This window comes from Trematomus bernacchii, unplaced genomic scaffold (genome assembly GCF_902827165.1).
Source record: "Trematomus bernacchii unplaced genomic scaffold, fTreBer1.1, whole genome shotgun sequence".
In the NCBI taxonomy this organism is placed as follows: Eukaryota; Metazoa; Chordata; class Actinopteri; order Perciformes; family Nototheniidae; genus Trematomus; species Trematomus bernacchii.
Genome location: NW_022987727.1, coordinates 10,832,031 through 10,856,221, shown reverse-complemented (window position 1 = coordinate 10,856,221; position 24,191 = coordinate 10,832,031). Strand labels below are relative to the sequence as shown.

The 24,191-nt window shown below is 40.2% G+C and overlaps 1 protein-coding gene across 1 annotated transcript in view; it reads right to left on the bottom strand.

Annotated features, from left to right (window-relative positions):
* Positions 1 to 16,935: 16,935 nt before the first annotated feature.
* The window catches only part of LOC117494374 (LHFPL tetraspan subfamily member 4 protein-like), a 33,510-nt gene continuing 26,254 nt past the window's right edge, over positions 16,936 to 24,191 (bottom strand). Inside the window, exons 3-4 of the mRNA XM_034145255.1 lie at positions 22,251 to 22,267; positions 16,936 to 18,194 (exon numbers count right to left, since the gene is read on the bottom strand). Coding sequence (XP_034001146.1) covers positions 18,141 to 18,194; positions 22,251 to 22,267 — 71 coding nt within the window. The 3' untranslated portion in view covers positions 16,936 to 18,140. The remainder of the gene's footprint in view (positions 18,195 to 22,250; positions 22,268 to 24,191) is intronic.

Below are 24,191 nucleotides of genomic sequence, written 5' to 3'. Positions count from 1 at the left end.
CAGTCCTCACAGCGAGATTCTGGCAGCAGAACCATTTTGAAGCAACAAGTCCTCCAACTCATACGACCAAATAGGTCGATTGTTCAAGCCCTTATTACGACATATAATCACGTTTTAAAGTTTTCGACCTCTAGTGCTCCCGTTGAATGTAAACGCTACGCAGGGTCGTATATTCACTAATAACCCTCTCTGGAAAATCCTAAATTGTAGGATAGTTTGGCCATTAAATGCTTTTTGATTAGATTTCTAGCGAGAAGTGTATATTGTACTTTCAGAATCCACGTCCAGTGGATGTGTAGGATCTATAGTTTGATAGATATTACGAAGATGATTTGAGATCTCGCCAGGAGAACGTGTATATGCGGCAGCCTCCATGTAAAGTTAGCGTCAACACTCACGGGGTGAAAACAGTATTTCCAGTCTCGAAGTTTTCATAATAAAACCGTATTCCCCCCTCTGTCAAATGATTTCACAGTGATATCTGCAGTACTCATCCACTAAAAACATCAGTTTATCCTTGTTAATTAGACAAAATTAATTGGTTTCATCACATAACGGCATTGTAATACACGGTTCGGCTGCATTAAATATTACACATCTGCAGTAGTTCTCTATTTATAGAGCCCTGATTAGAAGACCTTTGGACAAACTGGAAACACAATACATCTCCTTGCAGTATCAACACTAATTCGGCTGACTTTTATATCTGATCCAATTGGTAGATAGGCTGTATTTACACCATAACGGTGTACAGCTGATAGAAAGGGACTTGTAGTTTTTAGAGATATTACTGATTTTCTTTGAATTAAAGAATGTAAATACTGAGTTGAGAGAATAGTCAGGAGTTTTGGGTGATGGGAGACACATCTATGGATTCAGAATTTCAATGGCTTACCATTAAATTACGGATATACCTTTCTGTTTGTGATGTTTTACAAATCAGATATTAATGTGTATACACATTAAAATCTGATATATGACATTATATATATGATATATATATATATATATATATATATATATATATATATATATATATATATATATATATTGCATAGTTTATTTTGGCACTTGACAATCACCTTCCCTGAATTTTACTCTCTGAATTGTAGTGGAGTAGAACAAAGTAGTACTTGCTGCTGTAACAAAAACATTTCCCAACTTGGGATCAATAAAGTATATCTTATCTTATCTTATCTTAAGATGATCGATGGCAACTGCCATATTTGCAAAATTTGCCTCTGAACCTTGACAAGTGCATGTTTCAGGCTTATCAATTAACAACAGGAGGGGTCACAGACATAAGACCAGCTATTAAATAAAGCTCTTCTGACCTTAGCTGTCATGTGGGTATATTAATGCTGCCTATTATGGACACAAGCAATTTTCACCCATTTATTGATTATATGGTTTTAAATTTGATAACACCAATGTGTTTCGTATCCCCTAAACCTCCAGGGGTGTAAACAGTTTACTACTGTCAACTTCTAATTATGGGAAATACGAAAACGTCTTTTAAAACTACAATTCCCAGTAGAGACGTGCCATAGAACATGTTGCGAAACACAATAGCCAGCATGTGTAGTTCTGGGGGTGGGAGGGGGGGAGCTGGGCTGGATCCGTTCGAGTCCAGTTTTGAATAGTCTGCCGTGGTTACATTCCATTTCAAAGAGCTATTTGACGCTCTGTGTCATAGATATATATAAACACTAGATGACTCACCCGTGCTGCTGGCCAATGGAGACCGACGTTGCCACATGGCGGCCATCTTGCCACAGGCAGCACGCTCATTCATAACATTATGTATATGGTGCACTATTGAAATAACCGTAGATTGCTCAATTTTCAACCAATTTTCAAACGGTTTGGTTTGTTATAAACATCAAAGATGTAGTTATGATACTACATACTTATAATTATAATCATGAACTTTTTTTTTCAACATGTCTTGTTGCTGTATAATAGCCATGCTAATAACATTTATAATAAACCAAACCGTTTGTAAATCAGTCAAGATTTCAGTCAGTTAAGAGTATTTTTGTGCAGATCACTCACCTTACAACAGCTGTAGCAGTAGTTGTTGACTGTGGCAAGATGGCCGCCGGTGAGCTACGCTGGCGACTCCCCCTTGAGCCATCTAATGTTTGTATATATCTATGCTCGGCGTAACCTTGTCGCACTGCCACTCCAACATCCAATCACAGAGCTTGAGGACTAATCACGGGGTTTGTAAAGCAAAGCGGATGTTGTAGTCCCAAACGATAGCTGAGGATTATGGGTAGTGTAGTGTCTTCGGGAAACTCTGTAGTGTCTAAACTCCGAAAAAACTATTTGTTTCTCCGAATCGAAGGTTAAAAACACAAAAGCATTGTACACAATTTAAACCAATCAATATTGTGTAATTAACAAGGATAAACTGATGTTTTTTAGTGGACGAGTAATGCAGATATCACTGTGTAATCATTTGACAGTGAGGGGAATACTTCCGGTTTTATTATGAAAACTTCGAGACCGGAAATACTGTTTTCACCCGGTGAGGGTTGACGCCAACTTTACATGGACGCTGCCGTCAATAGAAATGAATAGGGGAAAGACGTAGTACAGTATATACACGTTCTCCTGGCGAGACCACAAATCATCTTCGTAATATCTATCAAACTATAGATCCTACACATCCACTGGACGTAGATTCTAAAAGTACAATATACATTTCTCGCTAGAAATCTAATCAAAAAGCATTTTAATGGCCAAACTATTCCACAATTTAGGATTTTCAAGAGAGGGTTATTTGTGAATAAACGACCCTCCGGAGCATTTGCAATCAACGGGAGCATGTTGTTTCTTACACGACCACTAGAGGTGCTACACTTTAAAACGTGACTATGGGTCGTAATAAGCTGCTGAACAATCAACCTATTTGGTCGTTTTTTGTAGGAGGACAGGCTGTTTTGAAGACTGTATTTCACTGACTTGATTTGTGAATTGCTGGTCAATGTGATGCTGTCCAGCACCAGATAGAGAATAGGATGCTCTACTCACCTGAAGCCCCAATACGCACTTTATGCTGCTAGGGTGCTTTTATACTTTTTGAATGGAAGTCTTTACCTGGCAGACCTTAGCATATCTTCAAAGTGTAATTTGATTCTGATGTTCTCTGGCTTCACTAACACTGCTGACCAGTGAAAATAGCGATCCAATGTAAACTTGAATGCAGCTATTATTACGTGCTATTGAATGTTAATTACAAATGTTTTTGTTTTTTTTAAATATAAGATTCAAACAATATTTCAAATGGTGTGTACTCTAAGGTTGCATTTCTTTTTGTTGAGCTTTTCAAAAGTCAAATAAAGATTCAGATTACAATCAGAAACATCAATCACCTTTATTAATAAAGCTCTATCACACATTTGTCAACCAGGGCTATTCCAAATGTACAATATATAACACCAACACAATTTGGATAAGGAAACTCCTTAATCTTAAAATAAACTGATTTGGCACACTTTACCCCACATGCTGTTTTAGCTTTATTCAAGTGTGACTTTCAATTCCATACATGTCCAAACCTGTTTTTTCATAGAGCCTCCTGCTGGTATAAAAGGAAAGTTCATTGTAGAAAAATCAAACCAATTTTATTCAAATCAATGTTCCAAACAGCTTTCAACAGGTGGAAATTAACTATACTTTGTTTCATTTATTATGCTTCACAAATCAATAGTTTTTTCTTTAACAGAAAATCAAATTACTGTGTCATTTGAAAGGGTTTGCACATACATCTCTACAGAACTGTTTTGTCTTTTTACTAGCAGACGGACCGCATGCCCAGCAGCAAACAACAGACTTCCATTAGCAACTAGCAGATGAAGAAAGTGGTTAATGCTAATTCTGTGTAAATTATTATATTGCAAACACATTAGCAAATTAGCAAATACATTAGCAAATATATTACATTAGCAAATATGTTTACACTGTAAACTTATTTGCTAATGTGTTTGCAATATACCCTCAAAATGGTGATTATATGTCATTTGTGTGTTTCCAGGGAGTTCTGCTGCCCCCAATTGGCTAGAAAATCTTGAAAATGTTTGCGCATAAACAGATCAATGGGCAAAAGCTAACCCTAACCCTAGGAGAATCTAACAAAAAGTAAAAAATAAAACAAATATCCTTAAATTACAAATAAAATACAAAAATAAACTGTCCTGCAACTTCATAAAACATGAACGATTGAATATTTGCTATTTGATTTAATACAAATGTAAATGCTATGTGACTACGTTTACTTTCATGGTCACATTTATTTATAAAAAATGACTTTCATTGCTTTCTCTAAATACTTCTCATCACAGTAACTTTCTCAGTACCTTAGTCAACATTTAAAACAATACTCTTACATGAACTCTGAACATAATACAGTTAGTGTCCATTTCTCATTCATGCACCATATTGTATGTTAGATGTTTTGATTATTTTCCTATCAGATCAAATTGATCATCATTAGACTGAATTGACTTTGAATCTGTGACCACTGTTTGTTAGGCTACGCTGTACTGTAACAATTTACTGATTTGATTTGATTTACTACCAAAAACACCATCATAAAACATGCATTAAACACAGCAACAGACAAGATGTAAAGGAAAAAATGGCGACAGATAATTGGCGACATTGACTGTGACTTGTGTCCAATAAGCCCTTAAGCATCCAACTCTGATTTGACTTCTCATTAAAAGTATTACAAGAATATCGTCAAGGTTATGCTGTCCAGGATCTAGACTAAATACACACAGTAAATGAACTTTGTACAACATACATTCTTTACATATTTAAAATAGAATATTAAAGTCAAGCATGTCATCCTATCCAGCTGTAAGCTCGGCACTCCACCAGTGGGTTTTCTTTATAAACCACCGTGTAGCCACACTCAGTCCTGAGCCGACGACACTTCTTGGGCCATGAGGTGGGCTTCATTGGCCTGGAATGGTAAAGGAGAGACGAGTTAGGAGACAAGAGATTATGTGCGTTTTAAATGAACTAATTGCCTTTGAATTCTGGTGTGGTTAGTTTTAGCAGTTGTGAACACAGTATTGGAACTTTGGTGAAAAAAAAGACTTGTGTGGACCAAAACAACCGCTTGTGAGATGTTTTCACATTTGTTTCCAAGCAAACTTTAGTAGGTTGGATTACAGTGAGAACATAATCTGACCCGATTGCATGAAGTGAAACTAAATGCAGGCAATTATGGCTCCAAACACAGGTATTTGTTGCGATGGACACATGTAAACATGACTTCTGTGGTATTCCATGACTTGCTTGACACCTTGGTGGAAGATAGAATATGCGTTTTTAAATAATGTAGCAATTTTGACTTAAAGGTGGGGTAGGTAATTTTGGAGAAACCAGCTCGAGTGTGCTAGAATTTTAAAATACACAGCCGGAAAAAATCTCCCACTTCCTCACAGAGCCCCTCCTCCAACACACGAACGCGCACATGACCAATGAGGGCACGAGATAAGTTTGTGCACAGATGGAAGGCTGACAGGCAGGTAGGCCATCCAGTTATTTTAGCCGGGCCGGCTAAAATGATTGGTCGTGCTTTTTACAGTACTACGGCTTCCACAGATGACATTTTTTTATGAATTTTTTGTCAAAGCACTTAAGATATTGATTGCTATCGGGATGTTAAGAGCATTCCATGGAATATAACAAAAAGTCTATCTCGAGCCGGTTTCTCAAACTTACCTACCCCACCTTTAATAGCCGCGTTCACACCGGAGTACTTTTCCCCGTACTTTTCCCCGTACTTTTCGCGTTTAGTTCCGTTACTACCCCTTATGTCGCGTTCACACCAAAAAGAGTACTGAGTGCCGGGAACTTTTACCCCCATTTTTAGTGCCTGCTGAGAGATGGTACTTTCCTGGGGGAAAAAATTGCCCCAGTTCTGATTGGCTGGGCGAATTGCAAACCACCCCCGTAAAACTCTGAAATGTTTTGTAGAGCCGCCATTTTATTATCCTCGCATTAGCATTATTAGCATTAGCATTCACCCAGCGCACAAACGCAGAGAGACTAACTTATGGCAACACAAAATAAAACATGGGAGCGGTGGAGATGAGTGTTATGTATGTGTCACATCAGGTGTGACTGTGCCTTTAAGATGGCACCGGGAGTTTGGGGATGTGTGAGCCGGATACAGTTGGTTGTTGTTGTGTTGCCATGGCAGCGTGTGCAATAACGTGTTGAATAAACGGTCAACCTAAATGTCGTAGTCCATAGTCTAAATATATACAACAATGAGGAGGTGTCGGCGTTCTGGCGATTTACTCGGAAGGCTTCAGTAGAAGCTGTTGGGAGTCCCAGCAGCTTCTACTGAAGCCAGTCCCCAACTCCGGGGACTTCCGGGCGGGGACTTCGGGTGGCAGTATACACCGTGAAGTGGTTTGCGGCCTGCCAGTAAACCCAAAGCAGAAGAAGACGAAGTGACGTCAGCGGCTCATTTGTGTAATCTTCCCTCAGGGAACTTATTCCGGTGTGAACCCGATCTGTACTAAGTGCCCTGGGGTAATAAGTGCCGGGGCACTAAGTGCCGGCACTAAGTACGGCAAAGTACTTGGTGTGAACGCGGCTAATGGAGAAGGGATCTGTGTGCAAAGTAAATCAGTGCAGAGTCAATGTGAAAACAGTTCTACAGCAATACTTCTAAATGCACGATCTGCAGCATAAGTGGCATCTCTCGAGACAACAGCTTCTTCCTACATGCCCATCAGCAAATCATTATTTTAATTAAACCAATTACATTTTTTCACAGCAAAGCCAATGCAAACTTAATAGAAAACTAACTAAAAGTTTTATTTCAATCTGATTCAGCCTAGCCAAATGGACTACGACTTATTTTAAATAAATTATTATGACCTTAGTGGAATGACTACTCACGCGAAGCAGTAAGAGCCAAAGTCATGGCAGAAGCATTTGTCACAGCCTCTCCGGAAAGTCTCTCCTGGTTTGTAGTGCTTGTTCTTATAAGAACAGATGCCTGTGGAAGAAATAACATGTCAATCTCTTTTGTGTCTGCATGTCATACTTTTGTAGTTCTAGGCATACATTTACAGGAGGTTAAATCAAAACCAGATTCTATACACTTCTTAATACATGAAGCCCTTTTGTTGAAGGTAAGTCACATTAATGTCTAAATCTAGCGTCCACAGTGATTTATTCTCGTATTTCTGCAGGCTGTTGGGGCAATCCCATGGGGTATGTCAGTCACCTACAGGAGGGGGTCAATATGATCACTGATCTGGTCTGAAGAGCCCCACAGGGATGTATGCAATGTCAGGGTATAGAGGACAAAGCTTCCGGTCAGCCAGTTTGGGTTGGTTTAAAAAACAAAAAGGGTGATTTTTACTCCCTGGGCAGACCGTATCAAGCTCCCGGACTGGGCCGGGACATACGGACACATTATTTGATCAATAATTCTACAGCGAAGAAGAAGTAATTCTTACCTTTCATGTTGTACATGGAGGCTTCTGAGTATCCGTTGCTCAACAGAACGATGAGGGCCAAGCAGAAAGCAAACACCAGTGATAGAGAGCATCCATGAATGTTACCCATTGAATGGAGCATTTTTTCAAGAAAATTGATTAAAAAATCTGTTTTATTATCTCTTTAAACTAACTACGCCTTTAGTTGATTCACTAGTTCAGATCTGACAGTTTGTGAATGTCCTGTATTATCCACTGAAGTCCTTGTGATGGCCCAGTACTCACTAGCTAATATTTATAGTCTCCCGTCACTGCTGGGAAGAGAAAAAGAAAAAAAGAATAACCACATGTTTAGTTCCCTGGTTTCTTCCCAGGTTCCAACTTTTGTTTCGGAGCGAGCTGTGTTTGGAGTTAAGCTATGAACCCATGCGTCCCTAAATATTACCTTAGCCCTCGCTTGCTGTGTGGGTGACAGAGTTGGCCGGATCCAACTAGGGGTGGATTATGAGACAATGGGCCTCTGGGAACAGACATACAAATATCCCCACCACCTCTTCTACTAATTGTAGAAATCTGTAACACAGATTTGTTAGTTGTTAAGTCCTTTTTACCTCGTGGGTTTGTGTAATTTGCAGTCTTTGAAGCTGATTAGTGTTTCTTTGTGTCTTTGTTGTCCCCAAGTGTGTCTTTGTAGTTTCTTTGTGTTGTTTTGCATCTCTTAGTGGTCACTTTTTTAGTCTTTCTTTTTGTATCATGTTTGATTTGTGGATCTTACCGGTCGTTTTGCATTTCTTTTAAGTCTTCGTGTCTCTTTGAAGTTGTTTTATCTTTCTTGGTTGTCATTTAGAATCTTTCTTGATATTTTATAGTTGGAGGCCAGGTCACACTTTGGGGCCACGGGGCCTGTGCAGTTTAGGCCAATTTAGTAATCCATCCATGATTTCAAGGGTTCAGTGGTTACCATATGTTTGGCAAGCCTGTTTACCATCTACACTAATTTTATCTTTAACATCATGTTTTATCACCCCTTCACCAACCCGAAACACACAGATGCTGACTATATAATAATAGCTTGGATTTATATAGCGCCTTTGATGAGACCCAAGGTCGCTTTACAAAGAAGAACAGGGGCAAAACAAACATAACAAAAACAAAAGGCAGTCAGACAACCAGTCAGACAGACAAAACCACAAATAGATTAGGGGCCAAATGCCTTAGTAAACAGATGGGTCTTGAGGGCTCTTTTGAAGGCGTCAAGCGTGGGGATGTTGCGGATCTCCGCAGGGAGAGCGTTCCAGAGGGTGGGGGCTGCCACACTGAAGGCTTTGTCCCCGAAGGTTCGCAGTTTGGTGCGGGGGGTGGTAAGCAGGCCAGAGTCTGAAGACCGCAGGTTCCGGGGTGGGGCATGTGGGCGAAGGATGTCCGATAGGTACTGGGGGGCATGAAGGGACTTGTAGGTAAGGAGGAGGATTTTGTATGTTATGCGGGACTTGACCGGCAACCAGTGGAGGTGGATGAGGGTGGGAGTGATGTGCTGCCACGGCTTTGTATGTGTGAGTACCCTAGCAGCACAGTTTTGAACATACTGGAGCCTGTCCAGGGTTTTGTTGGGAACCCCAAACAGGACACCATTGCAGTAGTCCAAGCGGGAGGTGACAAACGCATGGACTAGGGTTTCGGCAACCGACTCCGAGAGTGATGGTCGGAGTCTGGCAATGTTCCTCAGGTGGAAAAAGGCCGATTTGGTCACAGACTTGACGTGGGAGTGGAAGGAAAGGGTGGAGTCGAGGATGACACCCAGGTTGCGGGCTTCAGGAGATGGGGAAATGGAGCAGCCGTCAACCTCGAGGATGAAGTCACTAACCTTCCGGATAATAAGATAAACCTATTTATATAAGATAAACCTATTTTTATGACTGCTGACGATGTCAAAAACCTCTTTGTGCTGACATTGTCCCTTGTGTGAAGGATATTGGTTCAAGCCGAATGATCACAAACTGCATTCTAAAACATTGCAAACTTTGAAATGTATTTTCCTCTTAGTCCAAGCAAAAATGCTTTGGAGAAAAAGTATTGTTCTACATAGTCAGTTTTCTTTGCAATTTGGAAAGCTTACATACTAACCAACATCTGACATGGTAAGGAAATGACGGCAGTGTCATGGTTTGCACGGGACATTTTCTGCTGTAAACTGTTTACATATGCTGCAGTACATATATCAGGCATGATGTAAAGACCACAATATGACCAAGAAAGTATGTCAAATATATTTATCCGGTTTGTAGAGGTAGTCTGACATCTGGAAAATGGCAAAGATATTTGAGGTCAAGGTCAGGAAGTTCCAGGAGCAAAAGTTATGTCAAAAATACAGACCTATAGAAGAAATCTACTGTATCTCTGCGGGTCTCTGTCGCACAAACACATTCTGATTTTGCTGCCTGTGTGACTACCGCCGGACAGTTTGTGGTCAGTCTCTTCCTTCCTGACAGCCTTTGGCCAGTAACCAGTCGTCACACCTGACAAAAGGGAAAACAAACAGGACATCAAGGGACAGGAAGGAACTTGTGGTGGCCAAGGGGCTCCAGATAGAAACCACCACTGACTCCACGTCAACCCTTTTAGTCACACAGGAACACTTTCACAGAGATGGTTGGCTTGGTGGTTATTACATTACATTACATGTCATTTGTTAGATGCTTTTATCCAAAGCGACTTACATACATTCAGTACTGTGGACAATCCCCACAGGAGCAATTTGGGGTGAAGTGTCTTGCCCAGGGACACAATGACATGCTGACTGCAGTGGGGTTTGAACTTGCTATCCTCTGATTCGAAGTCCAGCACACTACCCACTGAGCCACAGCCTCCCTTTATTGGTGATAATCCTGTTTACCAGAACTGGACACTTTCCATGTTGGTCCTGTGTCTGTATTGGTTTTCAAGGTGGTCCTAGTTTCCATAAAGGCGAAAAACTATTAGGTGGAATTGGGATTCTAAGACTTGACTGTAGATCAGTATCGTTAGAAATACGTCCATATTGGAAGTTATTTCATGATTTATGCCAAATGCTGACATACCACAATTGTTTGGCATGGTTGACTTGAACGGAGGAGACTGGAGTTTGCATCCTATAACAGACAGTAATTACATTAAATTGCTTTTCATTAACCTTTACCACAGTTTTCCCCCAGCCTAAAATAGGTGTTTAAGTTCCTAACTCCCATTGCCTGACCACCTTTATTTGCCTTAAGCACAAGCTTTCTATCACTTTTATCATTCTGTAGCTGCTGTTTCAAGATATCATAAAAACTAACAATTAAAGGTGGCGTAGTTAATTTTGGAGAAACCAGCTCGAGTGCGCTAGAACACCTTGTCATAGCATTGCGAGCATCAGTGCTTTGGGAGTCTGTGTGGTCCTTTTCTGCTGCTTTCAGTTCTACTCGACCTACCCGGCTGTTTCACTCAAGAGGCAAAACATCTTTCATTTGTTCAGAGCCAACCTACCACAGTCAGCCTCACTCAGTTGGAATGTGTTGACTTTGACCTACCACACAGTGTGTCAGCCATTTGAAGGTCTCCTATCATGCAAAATGCACTTTTTGATGTCTTTTATACATAAATATGTGTCCCCGGTGTGTCAGGGGACTCACAAAGTGTCAGAAAACCAAACCCTCTCTCTTTTCCTCCGTACCCACATCTCTAAAAACGGAGGTACAACGGAGCTGATCCAGATTTGCGTCCGATATGACGTAATATCTGAAATGTGGGCTCGCTTTACTCCCACGGCCCTATCAGAAACATTGCTATCAGAAACAATGCACAACGTGTTTTGGACATGATATGGTTTGTGTTTACATTAGCAAGCATCGCTAACACTCAGAGCTAACCTGTACTGGAGAGAGTTTGTGTAAAAAGCAGGATATAAAAAGGAACTCACCTTGTGGGAAACCCGCAAGAGAAAAAGCATTTGACCTCCATACTGTTTCAGAAATAATCCTTTATGTGGTTTTGAACATGATATGGTGGTTCATCACGGCAGCATTTAGCTGAGTATCTGGGTAGAATTCTGAGCAGGCATCACCAGTGGGGCATAGTGCTGGCATACCTACCAAACGTCATCTCATAATTCAGAGAGCTGATTGGCTGTAAGTACGTGTGCCGCGAAAAGTGTAGTTTTCACCCTGTAGTGAAGAGGAGACGAGAGAGAGCAGCGTATAGCGATTAAAATCAGTAAAACGGAAATAAAATAAATGAAGTTGACCATCTACTTCAGCTTTGGTAAGTTCATTGTATGTCATATCTTTAGTTGATATTAATAGTAACATAAGCCTCCGTTGCATTTTGTTTTTAGTGCTACTTTGCAAATGTGAGCGTGAAACAAGATAATGAACACAGGAGCATTAAACTAGCTTAACATAAGCACGTTCAACCCAGTCTCACGGCATTTCGTGTTATAGTCACGAAATTAATTTTAATCTATTGATTCGTGTTCACCAACACGATTTTCACATTTTTTTCGTGTCACACAGAACGATTTTAAAAGCAATGTATTTCTATTGGTAATATGTTTCGTGCCTGCACCACATCTTTTTGTCCAGTCGGGTCTTGGAAGATCAGAAACTGTGTGGTTCATAAAAACATTTTCTTACTCAATATCTTACCCTAAGCCTAACACTATCCCTTTTATTTAAAATTGTATAATGTCGGAGTTTTTTTGCCGTCCGCGAGGAAAATAAATGGGGCAAAGAGCCTCAGAATACTGTTTTTCCTTCTAATTTGTTATTATTTACATTGCTTTTAAAATTGTTCTGTGTGACACGAAAAAAATGGAGAAATGGTGTTGGTGAACACGAATCAATAGATTAATTTCGTGACTATAACACGAAATGCCGTGAGACTGTGTTGGCATGTTAGCATTGCCATTGTGAACATATTAGCATGCTTAAATTAGCATTTAGCCTAAGGACAGCCTCAAGCATGGAAAACACATTCATTCATTATGTATACTGACTACTGAGTTTAACATTTTGTCATTGCTTATACCGCACAGGCAATATGTGCATGTGAAATCAGTTTTGTACTTTAAAAGTTAACATTGACCATTTTTCACAACATGTGTTTGGCGCTCTCCAAAGGGCATATAGGCTATGTCGTTTTGGGAAAAAATGGCAAACCACCTATTCTGCCATTTAGGTCTGCAAACAAGGGCTAAAACAGTTGCCTAGTAGAGATTAAATGCCATACCATGGTGGGCCAAATATCCTTTGCAAAGGATATGTACTGGATGTTTAAATTAAATACTGTATCATTTGGATTTGGCTGCAGGATGCAGTGCTTTGATGCTAACTGGTTTGGGGTCCGGTTGAAGAAGTAACTTACCTTAATGTCAGTTCCAAACCCTAATGGCAGTGAGGTTTCTGAAAGTAGAACTTTATACTTTAGTGGTGCCGGCCTTGTGGTATCTCGTCACAACACCGGATTTAATAAATAACACTGCTTGGTGAGCAGTGTGGTGGTTGCTAGAAGCAGACCACACAGAGGATGAAGCAGCTGATGAATTACAGGTACTTACTGTGACATGCTGCGGATTCTCGAGTCAGGCGGTCTCAGGCTATGCCACCCTCTCAGTGTGCATCTGTGTGCAGTGGCCCTGTGTGATATTTTTGGTTGTGTGACTCACCCTCAACATTACAGCAGAACTGGATGCCCTGGCTCAGTGGTTAATTACATAAATAGTCCTGTTTCAACAACACTGTACAATAATGGATACAGGCATTGGTACCTTCTTATGGTAGAAAATAATGTGTATAAAGAGCAGTTCTTTATGCATCTCTTTAAATGTATGAGTCATTGATTCGGTCATCTTTTGACTGTAAAATATCTTTATTCAACCTTCTCAAAATGTGTTTCAATAACAGAAATTGTCATCATGGTGAATTGGAATGCTATTCACAAATAGGAATTAGACTTTATACTTTTTAATCAAAATCAGCATGTCATCATAATCCATGAAAAGCAACAAGCCTCTTTCAGAATGTCCACTTGTTGACGATGAAGCTACTTTTATAAATAGACTTTTTATACATTTTTGGGGTGTTGACATTTTCAACAAGCAGTCATCCATTAGTGAGTCAAGAATGTTATCGGAGATGTTAAGTCTGATGTGACAGAATAACAATCATCATACCAAAATACGTAGAAACTTTAAGTAAACCATAAGAGAAAGAAAAGATTCTGTAGTTAACACATAAAACACAGATCTCATCAGAAGAACTTGACAATACTGTATATCATTCTTTTGTAATACAAAACCAAAACTGAATATTTCTTTTTTTTCATGTTAACACGTGATCGTTGATGGTATTTTGGCAACATTTGCTTTTCAGGAGTTAACAGAAAGTCAACTATTATCCTAACATAAGTCACTGGACAGTATTCATCTTTTCCCCCCGGCCCAGCCCACCCCCAACAATTCCTTAATACATGATATTGCATGATACAAACCATAATGAAAATCATTGATATATGAATGACATTTACATAGTCAACAAACTCTTTGTTTGCTGCTAGAGATTCAAAATGACTTCTCATCAACTCAGTGTCCTTTTTATTAGCTTTTCATTGTTTTTCATATATGATTCTGTAATTTGAGATTGAGGTGAATTCAGCTTTGGAGTCCAATCTAACTGAAAATAAAGGAAAATCAAATGTTTTTAACTCTACATATCAAAAAGTCTCCCCGATCAAGTTAAATAGCAAGGGAGAAAACGATATTCTAAATGTTTTCTTCTAAATTGCTCGACTTGAAACTGAATTGACCTCAAATCTGCTTGACAACCATCTATCTTCAGAGCTCAGTCTGAGTTTGTAGTCTTTAGTAGAAAATAACTACAGTTTCACTACTTGTTTTGCTGGTTCTGCACCACTTCTGAATTAAATCAAGAGTTCTTAGAGGCACCTGGAGTAGTACAAATATGTGCTCATCAGGGTTAAGGTATTGTCAGTTCTTTGTTAAGGTATTTTCAGTTCATCATCAAGTCCTCGGGAACAGAGTACCCGGAGAGGACACCAGACCAATGATCACACAGGTCATGATGCTTGGAAGCCTGATGCGACCGCTCAGTCCTCAGGGCATTTTTCTTTGTGATTTCCGTTTTCTTAGATTTCTCTAGGTCCAGGGCCCATGAAAGAATTCCCAAATAAGGGATGCACACTATAGTAGATGTCTAAAATCACATGATATACTATGACAGACATTACCGCTATGTATGCCATTAGATAGTACAAAAAAACATCATGCTGATTTTCAGCAGGTGCACAGATTTCTCAAATAATCATGTACATATCAAAACATATTTCTCGCAATACCAAATGGATGAAGTCTATAGATACCATTTCAGATGTTTCTCTAATGCTTGTGAAATAAACTTTGTGAATGAGGGCCCACCACTCCTACTCTAAGATGATTGGTAGATGTATGCTAAGGTCTGTGCAGCCTGCATGGACAGCATCATTATAATCAGCATAAGGGCTGTTGTCTTAAAGGCCTTGGAAACCCAGAGTAGTACCATCATGTATCAAACTGAAACTTAACTAACAAGGGAGGCTGTGGAGTAATGTTTCGTTTGGCCAATGACCATATCGCAAAAGCGTAGACAAAAAAATGCCAAAGTCCAACTTGTTTGTTTGTTATTCCCATAATGAGCCTTTAATACAGTACGGTACAGCTTCCTGAGAGTTAGCTAGCTATACCATTCTGATAAAAAATGGGGGGGGGGGGGGGGGGGGGAGTAGTTAGACGCTCGTGATTTGTCAATTGGGGGGGGGGAGGTGCTCGTGAATTGTTGTTACGGAAAGAGAGGGGTTTTAGGTTGCCATAAGGCTGTTGACGGTCTTATTATACATCCATTGGTTGGTTTTGTGGCACATTTGTAACGCTGTGCCAACTTGGGCAAGCACACAGGCAAACTTGAGCGCACACAGGGTGGAGAGGTGGAGTGAGGGAGAGAGAGAGAGAGAGAGGTTGAGCGATGGAGAGAAAGGGAGAGAGAGAGAGAGAGAGGTTGAGCGATGGAGAGAAAGGGAGAGAGAGAGATTGAGCGAGGGAGAGAGCGTGTGCAGCGGTCTGCTTGCGCACAGAGCAGGAGTTTGTGAGAGAGGGCTTGAGAGTGAATTTCTCTTCAAAATATAATTGATTGCCAGCCTCCCTTGTCCCTGGCTGGCTTGCTAGCTCGTTGGTAACGTAACTGATTTCTTCTAATGTGCCTGCATCTGGCACTGAGTTGGCATATTCCTTTTGTGAGCTCTTTTTGTTCGTGAACCACTTCCTGATATCCATTGTTGCAGATAAATATAAATGATAATAGCCAAACTGACCTAGCAAGAGTAAACTGACAGGCTGCTGTGCCGCATCTCACAAATATTAGGACAAAGCTCTACAAAAATCAACGATAAACATAATAATAAAAAAATGTAAATGTTTTATTCAGCCCTGATTAAAACAGCGGGCCCAAATCCTGGATGGGCGGGCCCGGCCCCATGGGGCCCGCCAATGACGCCGGGTCTGGATGCACTAATAATGTATACCGGCCAAAATCTGTCTGGAATAAAGATTTTACTTTAAATCAACCCATTACATATTTTTACAGAAAGAAAATCCATTGGTTGTTTGTACCAGCAATTTATAACAACCCATATTTGTGTATTTTCATAGGCGCCAGGCACTAGCTTTTGTTATTATGAGAGGGCAAATTAGGATGTCAGAAAGCGAAATAAAGGAGCGCATACTCCATGTCGCAAGGAGGTCGGGGTGGATGATTGGGTCCCCCAGAAGACCAAATATCAACATTAAATGTCTTTATCTAAATCACTTAAGTAACGTGACAGACATATGTAAGGTAAGTTATATAAGTAGGCTCCGTAACCTAAATTCTGTATCAAACCCTAATTATTTTAACCCTAATCCTAACCCTAATCCCTAACCCCTACACAAACAAGGATATTTTCCTAAACATAACGTATTTTTACCTAAACCTAACCAAATTGTGACATGCTGGTGTCCTGCCATCGGTGGGCTAAATTAGGGAAAATTCCTTTAGGCTTAGGGAGTTAGAAAAAAACATCCTATGTGATGGTATGGGTTGGAGGACTCATTCAGATGAACAGCCAATTGTTTTATATAAATAATGATTCCATCAGATTTTTGAAGATGAATACTTTTAATAGTGCATCCCTAACAAATTGTAACATGAATTACAGTTTAATATACTGTATATGCAGTCCAATTCCTCATTGGATTGTAATTCCATTGTGATGTCGCCCGTTAGAAATAAACTGCTGCAGATTACCTTTGTGTGATTGAATTGTTCATCGAAATGGATTCAATTACCTCTCAGGGCTTACTCTATGATTGTGTGACCCCCGTTCTCCCCCCCCCCCCCCCCCAACTGGGCAACGCATTCCAATTTCTCATATGAAACAATAAACTGTGTGCTTTTATGACACGAGTAATTTCATTTCTGTGGGGACTCGACACTGGTTTGGTTCTGCAGGAGGGTCAGTTACAGTGAAATACTGTTTTGAGAGAGATAAGAGCTCTGGACTCCAGCCAACTGTTGTAATGTGCAATTGCAGCCTGTCACATGTTCAACTCATACTTGATATCATGACAATCGGTGTCATTGACACAGGCTATAGCCTACAGAGGCATCATCAACTGTGCTCATAGTTGAAATGTTGACTTACAGACCTCATAGCGGCAGCGGCAAACAGAGTAAAGTATCTCCTTGCTGGAATGAAGCATTTGCTATTTTTTTGTACGAAGTAGCACACGTTCATATGATTAAAACCAGAAATGCGTAACTTCCTGGTTATTACAGGAGTTCTCCCATTAGCTGTGCCAAGCCAATCACTTCTGTGTTGTCTTGTTTGTCTGTAGAAATTACAACCTTTTTGTTGCTGTTGTAGCAGGGACAAATATTTCAGCGCATTATTCAACTCATATGTTTTGATCACGAGCACTGATAGGGGTGGTGTTGATTGCGGTGCTACATCATTGTACATTGTAATTCTTTGAGCAAATATAATCTTGGTATTATTGTTGGGATGTCACAATGCTACATAAATAATACTTTTTTGATATTTCTATGACTTTATTTTCTGTTATGGTATTAGTACTGTAAAACATGTTGGCTATTTTATAGGCTAATTCCATTATTATTGGACTTAACGGGCCTCATGCAAGAACAATAACAACAGTTCGAACTGATTAATTTAATATTAAAAAATAATTCATGAATTCTATGTCAGGTACAGTCACAAACAGATACTATGCATCCTGCACAGGGAGAAGAAAAACTCTTGAGAATTTGTTCTATAAATCTTGCTGAGAGGATGCCATAAACCTCTTTTGTTGATAAAGTTGAGTGTTAAATGCACTGTACAACTTGGTTTGAATTAAACTTTTTATTTTATCCCATTGTGTTTAGTTGTATTTTTTTTTATCTTACAGAATCTGGTGCACTTGGTGTCTGCATTAAGATTGGGTGATATCCTGATCATTGGGGATAAGAGAAGAAAAGGGCAGAAGAAAAGAGAGGGAAAGAAACAGATGTAGTAAAGAGAAGAGAAGAGGAATGAAGTTGTCCAGAGCCATTGTTGCCCTCAGTGAAGACGTTGTACTCCATACCTCGGCTCTCTTCTGTCCCGCACTTCAATCTGAAGAAAACAAAAACAAGACAAATAGTGAGTCAGAGCCCAAACAAATGTAACTTGAAAGGGGCCCTATTTTGGGGGAGTTTCCCCTTTTTGTAGTGTTTTTGTGCATGTAAATGGCCTGCAGAGGCTAAAATCCCAAAGCTCTCTCCACACTTCCCCTTCTGCAAGGAGCACCTCCAATGGAGTCCTTTGTTGACGCTGTGACATTATGACATCACTATATAACACTCACACTTTTATTGGCTACCTGCCAATATATAGTATGTGATATTTCCCACACATCTCTTAGCGGTTAAACAATCACAACAGAGCCGGCCAGCTAACTAATCAGAGCAGACTGGGCTCTGGTTTCAGACAGAGGCTGAAAAGAGGTGCTGCAGCACAGGCAGCAGCAATGTGCAGTCAGGGGAGGCAGGGGAGGCAGAGCCTCACCTGTCATACTCCAATGTAACAGAAAAACAACTAAAGAAAAACTAAATAGTAATAATAATAAAATGTCTCCACTGATCTGTGTTGTAAGTGTGATTTCTGTATGATTCCAATCGCTTTTTATAGTCAAAATCAGCAAATTGGCCGAGCTCCGCTACAACTACATGGGAGCGATGAGGAGTGAGGCAGGGACGAGCTCTGCCTCTCGTAAACCCACAGTAACTGGCTGGAGCGCGGGCACTAATGTAGCGCGGGCACTTATTTTGTGAGCGCGCTCAAGCCAGTTACTGTGGGGTGAGGTGAGGCACAGATGAGCTCTGCCTCACCTCAGAATACGTTACCCCACAGAAACTGGCTGGAAAGCGGGCACTAAGCGCATGCCTGTTACCATCTCACTGTAGGTCACAAATGTAATGTTTGTAGATCCCTTTATTACATTTATCCTCGCCATCCATAGTCTCTAAATAACTTATTTCACGTATATATGATATTTAGGCCCGCTGGTCTCATCATACAACGACAATGAAAAAAGCACCAGGAGAGGCAGCCATAACCTCTGCCGCACTGAAGGGGGCGCACTTGAGCCCACAGGTTCTTGTTGCTACTGTTATTCTACGCAGAGACGGTAGACGCAAACAACAAACTAGACTTTTGTTTTTAAACTAGAGGAAGATAAGGAGGACTGTTACAAAAAAGTAATGGAGATTGTTGTCCAGAAGGATAGCATGGACTTCATCTTCAAGTCAAGGTAAGACCACAATTGTAATGAACATGGGATCTTACTAAGAAAGAACAATCCAATATTTAGATTTTGGGTATCCTTTTGTTGAATGGTCTGTTTAAAATTAATCGAAGTATCAGACTAAAAAAGCTTTTGAAAATAACCGAATATTTCGATTAAGGTCACAATATAATATTTGTAAATCTGACTCTGAAAGAGTCAGTGCCTCACCAGCCATGAACCTCACCGCACGTCACTGACAGGCAGTAGGAGCACAGATGGCATTATAGGCAGGGGTGCACATAACTGGTACGCAGGTACGCATGCGCGGCAACAATCTGAAATGCGTACCGTCACTTGTGTCACAAAGCGCATTTGCGTACCGACGTAGTTGTGAAGCTTTTCCAGAAGGCGGTTAGATCACCGGACGACAGAGTCGGTCTCCGTGTGCACAGACAGGGCTGCTGTTAACGTCGGTCTGTACAACGGAATTGTGCCAAAACTACGCCAACCGGCTGCGGAGGGAGACTCCCCCCCTTCACTGGAGAACTGCGCTAAAACAGCTGATCACAACGTTCACGCTCTGTGGTCACGAAGTACTCCACTAGCACCCCCCCCCCGTTGACGTTCGCGATACAGAGGGCTTCATCAAATAACTTTGAGTGGAGCCAGAAGTTGGAGTACCAAACACTGACTCCAGGTACTCATCTGAGTACCTCACTGAGAAAGTTATGTGCACCCCTGATTATAGGGACCCTTTTGAACCTATTTTTAAATAACCAATGACAATATCCCTGTTGGGTGCCTTAAGGATCTTTCAGATAAAAGGTGACACTACTGTGCACTACTGTGCTCTGAAATCCATTCCCAATGGCTTGAGCCATGCAACAACTCTTTTTGCTCAGCAAAGCGCTGTGACAAATACCCATGAGGCCATTACAAACAAGTCACTGTATTGAGACATTGAGGAAAGCCCTGTCTTGGCATACAGGGTTAAGTACTCTGATACCTCATTCACACCAACGCAACTCCGGTTCAAGCTCCGTGCTAGAGCTTTTCAGGTTCAGAACCGGTTCTTCGGTTTAGCTCCGGCTCTTTTCACACCGCCCAGAGTCCGACTGGTGCTGCGTCATTGCGTCATCGTTTGCGTCATGACGTAACCGTTTGCGTGCCTGATTCATAAAGCCAAACCGCCCGGAAACCCCTCACAGCTCACACCGACAACAACAACAATGGCCGATTGTGTTGAAGCGCTAATCGTTTTGGTTTTGCTCTGTCGAAATGAAATGGAAGACCAGTAGGTAAATGGTCTCTTCAGTGGACCACAGCTGCTTGTTAAGTTTCTCCATCGTTGTGTACAAACTGGATAAAACGTGGGCTTTTTGTTGTTGTTCAGGAGTTGATTTGCAAACTTTTAAAAAGGTAAGGAATGAGTCAGATCACAATAATAGTATTGAAAACACTATTAACCTGTTAAGCCCGAGAGCCCCCGGTACCGGGGGCTGCGGGTTTATTTGTCACGAAACTGTGTGTCAGGGCTTCTTAACATTTAAAAACCTATTAATGTGTCATACCCGATTAACGGGAAGAAACTCAGCTAACTAATAATATGAACCATTTTTACCGAAACAAAACACAAGTCTCACAAGAAGCGTCTAAATGAGCCCTGAACGAAGAAATGCTACGCACTTAGCACAGAACTCACGGTAAAAATACCCTTATTACTTATTATCATAACTGCACATACAAGATATCGATTAGCAAGCTGAGATTCCACAGATTCCAGAAATATAAGTATCATCACTGAGCGATCAGAACTCGCGATGGGGAAGTGAAAACAGACATCACAACACGTAGCATTACGGAGCTTTCACGGGACATCGTCTTACCTTAGCTGTTGTTCTGATCAAAAGTCGTGTTCAATGGCATTAAAACGATAAAAACGCTGCTGAAGGTTAATCCATACTGTAGGTTAATCCAATGTGTCTGTGTCACTTTGAAATGATTACTGATAATCCATCCTTCCATTTTTATGTCAATAATGGAGTTTTCTTATTAACTGCTATGATAGCCACCAGAGTGTATCGCAGCTTCCGGTTCCGGGGCATTCTGGCTACGCATCACTCATTCACCAATAGGAAATGTTTAGATGGATTTTAGGATCTTCCCCTCGATTCTATTGGCTCTAACGGTTAAAAAGAGATGTCAATCATCAAAATCGAACGAGTGGGGCCAGAGATATGGAAAATGCACCCAGATGACCCCAGAAGTGGGTTTCTTTTTCTAAATCTCTCTAAAAAGGTCTAATTTCACTTGTTTTGCATCAATCTTGATACAAGGTACTTATTATATGTTATAGTTTGGATTCCTAAAGCTTTTAGTCTACTATCCCATCATTCAAGGGTGGTTTTCACTATAAGTAATGTTTTTTTTTTGGACGGACACTATCATTTACATTTTTTTTACTATGTTCAATCTGAATTTACTTTAAAATAAAAAAAATCTATATTGATTCTGACTTTTCTACATCCAACTCACAGGTTTATCATTGCTTTGAGAACTATTTTGTCATTTGTTCTGGGAATGTCATTTTCGAGCCTGAGACCTGAAAAACAGGCTCAGGGCTTAACAGGTTAAATGTGTAATTATGTCATAGTTAGGATGTGATGACAACAGCTCAAGGATACTGGTTGTCATAGTAACAGAGCAGTCTTTCCTGCTCAAGCTTTCAAGGTGCACATAAGTCAGAAAGAGCAGGAAAATGTACGAAGTAAAAGCAGAATAAAGCACAATGTCCTCTGTGGTGTTTTGTCCCCAAAACAAAAATGTGCGCTGTCAAAACGCTCCAAAGCTAATGAGGCATATTCCTCCAACATGAAAAATGTATTAAGCAAAAGTCAACTTACCCTTGACACAGCAAAATCTGCAACGACAAAAGAGAAGAAAAATGTTGGCATAAACACAGTGAGGCAAGAGCAGAAAAAGTGCATATGTGTGTAAAACATGAATATGAGTAAAGTCATCACTGAAACACTCATTTTCAACTTCTCCAGCTTTAGTCCATAGTTTTAATCTCTTTCATGTGTTTTACGTGGTTGGTTCATTTGATATTTGTACAGTATATCCAATTATTGACCTAATTCAGCTTTCATGGACTGTCCACAGGTTTTCCCATAGTTTTGTTGATATAGAAACATTTACTTCTATCTTAAGAAATTTGAGCGAAACACAAGATGCTTTAAATGTGTAAAATCACTGAGACTGTCAATGAGGTTAATCAGATAAAAACAGAAAAGACACGCCCACGCTCTGGAATATCTCCAGTTACCATGGAAACCATCAGGGAGATAGACCGTTGGAGAACCGAGACATCTTATGTCACTTTTCTCCATCTCACTCCCCCTCGCCTTTACTATCCGTCTGAACATCTCTCAGTCTACTTTGTCTTATGTCAAATGTCTCTTTCACCCTCTTTGCTGTTGCTCGTTGGGTTTATTGAGTCAAATCAAACACATAATCCTTATGTAAGAAGACCTTTTGTTGTTTGCCATTGTATCTGTTACTCTTGCCCCTCCACTACCTTCTTTTAGCATTCCTTTCTTCCTCCTTCTCTTCTTCTCTTTTCATATAGCTGAAACAATGCAATTGAAGGGCCCTGATGCAACATCATGCAAACTGTCAGAAACCCTCTGGAGGACCTCCTCCCGCTCTTGAAAACAGCACCGAAAGCAATTTGGTTGGAGCTACTGAGGTCAGGTTGGAGTGCAGTCATTGCAACTGGTGTTCCTGTTAATGGGCTCACAGTTAAGACCTAAAAATAAAATGAAGATTGACCGGGCATTGAGTTTTTTTCCTGTGATCTTTTTTTCCCTTTCTGATTTAATAATCAGGTTTATGCATTATCAATCTCACCTGGACAAATACGGCGGCTTGGTCTGAACCATTATTCTCCATGTACCAATATAGCGTCAGTTTTGCATTTGGATCGCTGCATCTAGTTGCCTATAGTAATTATAAATTAAAGGAGACAGTCATTGGATGTATTATAAAGAACAGCAAAGTCAGCGAAGGGATGACGTCGGGGTGGATTGATGTCCTTCAACTTACGTATGTATTTTCAATTGTTTATTTATTCGGCTAGGTAATGCAGTTTTGCAGGATTAACATTTAAATTAGATAATGGCTGCAAATAATTACATGTTATCACAAATGTCATTAACTTTTGATTGATCGGATGTCATCTATTCTTTCAATTTCATCATAGTCAGCAACCGCAAAGAGCGACATTCAGGCTAATTAATTCCATTTCCTGAGCAGTCCTATATTTTAATGTAGCGCACATTTTAAGAAGAGTGCATGAGGCTCTAGCAACAAAGGATGATTTTTAACTGTCAGTCTGAATTTTTTCCTTGCATCCAAAAAAGCTATATTTGCAATCTCAAAAATGTAAGAAATATTCAAAAGAAACCAAAGATATGTAAACTTAAAGTTACATTAGACTCACTGAAGGCAATATTTTTAAGGTAACAATTCATTTTCGCTGCTCAGCACATGGTTTGGGTCAGAGATAATTATTTTGCAAACCTTATGTTATTTTTGTACCAAATGTTGTTACTGATCAATTTAAAGGTTGGTTTATTGAGCCTTCAAGATTTTTCTTTTGAAGTGCCAAAACTATTCTTGTGTGCTTAACTGTCAATGGAACTTAACGAAAAATGCAAAGTTATGTAAACGTTCAAAAGTGCGGAGAAAGTTCAGTCGCGTCTGATGCTGCTATGCTAACCATATAATTGACATCTAGAATCTCCGTCTATAGCTTTATTCTTTTGCATTAAATAACGTAATCT